Below are 6,000 nucleotides of genomic sequence, written 5' to 3' on the forward strand. Positions count from 1 at the left end.
ATTGCCTCTTTTGATCTAGTAACTAATCGTTTATTCGTGTTGCATTTATTATTGTGGAACACTTGTTGATTCAAATGTTTTCTCTTTGTTATTGTTTACAATTTTCTTTATTTAATCTATGTTGAAAGAGAGCCATTGAAGTAGGGTGAAACTCAGTGGTTCGACATCTCTAGTTAACTTGTTCGATTTCAAATTATAAAAAGATATTGTTCATTTGCCAGCAGTCGTCTGAATTTCTCAGTCTTGACGTGTTAGAGAAATACATAATAACTATTTGTAGTGTCTTTCAAAAATAAAATTGTTTTTTCTGGTTCAAATGCTAAGCTTCTTGTGGCTCTGCATCTTACCACTCCCAACTCCTCGGTTGGTAAAGTGTTTAAGGAAGGGAATCGTATAAAAAGTGAAAGAAGTTCCACTGAGTGATAGAATAATGTGTTGTGTTTTTATGGAAGGTTGTGAGTGTGAGGTTTGTCTAGTTTTGAATAAAACAACGCAACAGAGCTCCTATTCTTCTCGAGGGGATGTATCATGGTGTTATGGGCGGAAAATTAATAAATCAACAAGTTTTATTAAATGAAGTGCTAGATCCATGTATAAAGTGTTAAAATGCATTTCACATATTCTGCGTAAATTTAGAGCCAATTTACAACAAAGGGTAATTTATGACTCAAGTGAGGTTAGAGGGAAAGTAACGTAAAATATTTCTTTGCGAATGTTATAAGCATTGTTTTGCGCACTTTTGCGTTTAAACTATTTGTGTGTCGTGGTTCTGAGGCGGAGATGGAGAATTAACTAAGTATTTGCTTAATTGAGTGAAGGTCACGGCATAAAAAGTACACTCTGGTTCGATGCTATTCCAAGTAAACAGTACCAATCCAAAACGCTGCAGAGTTAAAATCTCATTCTGGAAACATCCCCCAGACTGTGGCTAAGCCATGTCTCCGCAATATCCTTTCTTTCAGGAGTGCTAGTTCTGCAAGGTTCGCAGGAGAGCTTCTGTAAAGTCTGGAAGGTAGGAGACGAGGTACTGGCAGAAGTGAAGCTGTGAGGTCGAGGCGTGAGTCGTGCTTGGGTAGCTCAGTTGGTAGAGCGCTTGCCCGCAGAAGGCAAAGGTGCCGAGTTCGAGTCCCGGCCCGGCACACAGTTTTTATCTGCCAAGAAATTTCATATCAGCGCACACTCCGCTGCAGAGTGAAAATCTCATTTTAGTACCAATCCAGCATGCGAATCTGATGCGATATTGCCTCACCTCCCTGTCTTGGAAGGTATTTGCTATTAAGTTCATAAATGTAAATATCAAGAAAGAAGTATAAAATCAACAGAAAGCTCGAATTATGGTGGATGCTAGTTAAAGATGGACACTAATGAGCCCATAATACCACAAAAATCTCGTTTATATTAATGAAACTAATGTTTATATGGTGTGTGTAAAACAGTCAACGACATTACTTCGAATAAAAAAAAAATCATGCTCATAACACAGCGTATTAATATGCTGTATCAGCAACCTGTAACAGGAAAGCATGCAAATATTTCAAGTCATCAACACATTCAAAATTTTTTTATTGTTATTAAGGTGTTCACAGTGTCTGTTTTAAGTCACAAAATCCAGTTTAATTATTTGTATGGAATGAATGTTCAATAAATGAAAACATAGTCCAATATGATACAAATGATTTATGAAGAAAAATATGACAAATACTAGTTTTTAACATTAAATTAAGTGACGTACTATACAAACATTATTCCACCTTTAACCTACAGATTTAAAGAGTAACCTGTTGAAGATCCTAATCTATGTGTATGATTACTATTACTGTTACTTCTGTTGCTTGAGGCATGCTTTTGTACAGTCATCATTCATTAGCACACTAGCTTGTAAAGAAGCTGTTGTTTACCATTAGCTCTTTCATTCTTTAACTGAAGTGTTGCTCATTTATATACGCATTGAAAATTAGAGATTTGGGGGAAGTTTAAACTCCTTGTGAGCTAAAACTGGTGAGGTGACAAGTAAAGAAAGAAGTCCTAATGCTTACAAGTGGTATCCTACACGTATCATATGAAATCTCTTAGATTTTTTACGGCGCAATTCGTTTTATGCTAACCATTAATCATGACATATTTGGTCCACTAGGAATTGCTTGGAATCTGCAAGAAACAAGAGGCACTACAGTGAAATACATAATATCAAATGAAAATACAACCCAAAATTATTATTGTTGGACAGATTTCTGAAAACTGAACGTTTTTTCTCTGAAAACTGTTTTGTTATGTTTTTACAACGATTTAATTGTATTAAAGCCACGTCCTCGTAACGTAGTGGTGAGTCAAACAACGCGTAAAGAAGCATAATTTTATAGGCTAATGAATGTGTTTAGTAGCTCATTTTGATGTAATAGTCAAATTAAAGTTTTTTTACCCTCAAACGTTAAAAACTCCAGGATATTTTAGAGGTTACAAAATAAGACATTTGCTTATTGTAGGTGTCCCGTAACAAGTTCTAAAAAATGCTTTTCTCCTTGCTTTACGCACAATCGTACCGGTGGGTTCGTGCACTTTTGTTAGTAGCTCTGCAGTTGATTTCGACCCGCATGTTTCCTGTATTTGAGCTATCATTTTATACTGTGTTAGAAGACATTATTAACACATTATGTGTTCCATGCGCCTCTAAAACATTAACGCCTGTCTGTTAAGTCTCGTCCTTTCATCACCCAGGAGATACTTTATTTATAGTGCACATTGTTACCAAGAAACAAAGAAGCAGGTACAGTATAGCCAAAACAAGGAAATTTGTTCCTTTGTAATGATTTAGAAATAAGAAGATTAATTCCAATATAAAATTGTAATTTTTTTGCTATTAAGATTGAAAAGATATTCCTTCACTTAAATTAAGAAGTGCGAGAAAAAGTATTTCTACACTATGTTCTCAAATTCTGGATTTTTAAACGCTTCAGATATCCCAGAAATTTCCTGTTCCTTTCCCTAAGACTTGTTCGAAGTGTTAGCACCAGAGATATTATTCTGACGACATCATCGATCAACGTAACATAACAAAAGACTATCCTGAGAAAAAGAATTGTGTTTGAAGATCTCCATTGAACTATAATAACTACATACCTCCTTCCCTAGTCGGATTGCTAAGTTCACCTTATTTCTTCCAGTTTATAGCAGACTGCAGGTAGTGTAGGATGCATAATTAAATTCATCTTCAACGGTTCACCTACAATGCGTGCAATTCAGAAAAGCTAGGCTGTAACGTTTTCGTCCAAAAGGGCTCGTGCGGTAGGTCAGGGACATCCTAAGGTTTACAATATTGCATCGCCTGTGTTGTTCAGAAGTGCGATGGAAAATCCCTTCGGACATGCATGCCTGTCAGAAGGAACAGTTACTGCGGCGACTACAGCCATTACGAAATGAAATGAATTTGCAGTTGCGAATGTGGGTAACCATTAGCTTTATAACGAAACGACGGCAATTAAAATTTGTGCCGGACTGGGAATCGAACCTGTATTTCCCGCTTATCACGATGCATGGAAGTTTGGGTCGTCCTGTGATAGCCTAATAGTAAGGCGACCGCTCGCGATAAGCGGGAGTCCCGGTCTGGCACAAATTTTCATTGTCGTCATTCCACTATGCAGCTGATGGTTGTCCGTATTCGCATCTGCGAATACATTTCATCCTAAGTTGGTGACAGTGGGTGTGTCTCAAAATAATTGTGATACCTACTGATGAATGCCACTAGAGAAACCACCAATGAGAAAAGCTCTGAATACCACTTTGGCATGGAATTCACTCTTCTCAGGAATGTCATCAGGCTGTGATGAACACTTGCTGAGCACTTTAATTCATGATGATCCTGTACAGTGAACTCTAGAATCAGTATATGTGATGAAGTTTGACCGTTGTACAATATTTTAATTCGAGTGGTAAGGTGAAGAAAGCTATCAGGAAAAAATGATAAATCCTTGAATGTACCAGCAAAGAATTACACATGTCAAACGTATGTCAACATAAAATCTTATAATATGTTGCTCATAACGTATATAATTATAAGATGGATGGCCTTAAGGATACTTAAGTGTTGTTTATACGAGATAAAATTTAATTATAGCGATCTAAATGTTGTACAGAAATTAATTTAACCGCCATTAACTCAATTTTATCCATTAATGAGTATACGCAAAATTTTGATGAGAGTTAAGTATTTGATGCGTTATACTTACAGCCAACGATGACCATGTTAGCGCAGACTAGTAATTCTTTGAGTGGTTTTCTTTCCAGTTTGCATACATATGTACTTTTCGACGGCCCCAGTGCTTCAGTCAACTTTGCCGTCGTGGTATTAAGTATTTTCACATTTTCTTTTCCTAACAGCTTCTGGTTCCTATAAAACCGTAAATGACTGGCATTTCTACCCTCTGAGAGCCTATGCGACGTATTAATAATGCAATATATTTCCAAAATCTTTCCATGCTCCAGTATAATGTCTCCTCTAGGAATTGTCACTACAGAAAAACAGAAAAAGTAGGCATCAAAAATTAATACAGGAAATTAACATGTGACATTTAACTTACTAGATGGTGAATACTCTTATTTCTTTCTGTGGTGTTCAGATGTTTCTAGTTACTGGGCACTTAACAGATACCATCTTTACATGCAGTTCATGGCTCAACTTGTTCCATTTGCGCCTGTAGATTTGAGGCTGCCGCTTTTGCTGAATGAGTGGGAACTATGAACATCGTTACCTCCGAACGTCCTGATATTACTTCAATTCCTTTTAGGTCTCATGAAACAAACGAGAACCTACTGGGCTGCAAAAGGGACGTACCGCTCTCAAACTTATGAGGTTCAGCCGGTAAAGGGGCTGCGTCAGAACAACTAATCAACTTTGGAAACACATTTAAGATAGATAAAGTGAGAGATCTCGTAGCCTCAGTAGTAAGATGTCAACGCCAAATAACAATTGTTAGTCTCTGTAGTTACACTGCCAGCCGAAACGTATTCTGCTGAAATCCTTATATTGGCGAAATAATAAGGGGTATTCAAATGGAAACGAGAACGACAGAAGAAGCTAAGTAAACTATTTATTATTTGAAAAGTAACTGTCGTAACTGTTAATACATTTATTCCACTGTGAGGAAGACGGTCAATGATTTCATGGAAAATGTTTACGGTTGCCTACGGAACCATAATTGTACCCAGGGATGAAGCTCTTCGTCCGAATCAAACCCACGGCCACGAATATCCAAAAATATGAAAATCGCAGGAGGGGAGATAGGAATTGCATGGAGGATGTTTAAGGACTTCACAGCGAAACTCTGCAGAGTAGGCGAAACAACTTTGACAAACTTCTGTCCACATGTTGCCAAGGTTGTTTCTAGTACATTGTAGAAGTTTCGCCGGTAAGCCCCTACACATCTTCCATAGGTTTCCGGTCTCTCATCAGTCGATTTCCATAGTTTTGGAGTCCCGAAGAAAGGCATTCGTAGCCGTCGATGTGCTTCGGACGAAGAGATGCAAGCCTGGGTACAATCGCGGTTCCGCAGAGAATCGCTAAACATTTTCCCATGCAGGAAGATTGGAAGATTGGCTCTGAGCACTATGCGACTTAACTTCTGAGGTCATGAGTCGCCTAGAGCTTAGAACTAATTAAACCTAACTAACCTAAGGACATCACACACATCCATGCCCGAGGCAGGATTCGAACCTCCGACCGTAGCTGTCGCTCGGCTCCAGATTGTAGCGCCTAGAACCGCACGGCCACTCCGGCTGGCTTTCCCATGAAGGCACTGACCGTCTTTTCTCACAGTGAGATAAACGTATTAACGGTTATGGTGATTACTTTTGAAATAATAAATATATTACTTACTTTCTTGCCCTCTGTCTCGTCTTCATTTGACTGCCTCTTATAAATACATGAAATATGTCACGTTTGGTTTGTATTTTGAATAACGGCACGCTCACAGGACCATATCAGTTACACACAGAAATGACAGGAGA

The 6,000-nt window shown here is 38.0% G+C and overlaps 1 protein-coding gene across 1 annotated transcript in view; it reads right to left on the minus strand.

The window, feature by feature from the left end:
• Window positions 1–4,665, minus strand: part of LOC124555839 (cytokine receptor-like) — a 235,194-nt gene extending 230,529 nt beyond the window's left edge. Inside the window, exons 1-2 of the mRNA XM_047129904.1 lie at window positions 4,659–4,665; window positions 4,299–4,505 (exon numbers count right to left, since the gene is read on the minus strand). Coding sequence (XP_046985860.1) covers window positions 4,299–4,505; window positions 4,659–4,665 — 214 coding nt within the window. The remainder of the gene's footprint in view (window positions 1–4,298; window positions 4,506–4,658) is intronic.
• Between the last annotated feature and the right edge of the window lie 1,335 nt (window positions 4,666–6,000).

This window comes from Schistocerca americana, chromosome X, assembly GCF_021461395.2.
Source record: "Schistocerca americana isolate TAMUIC-IGC-003095 chromosome X, iqSchAmer2.1, whole genome shotgun sequence".
Taxonomy (NCBI): domain Eukaryota; kingdom Metazoa; phylum Arthropoda; class Insecta; order Orthoptera; family Acrididae; genus Schistocerca; species Schistocerca americana.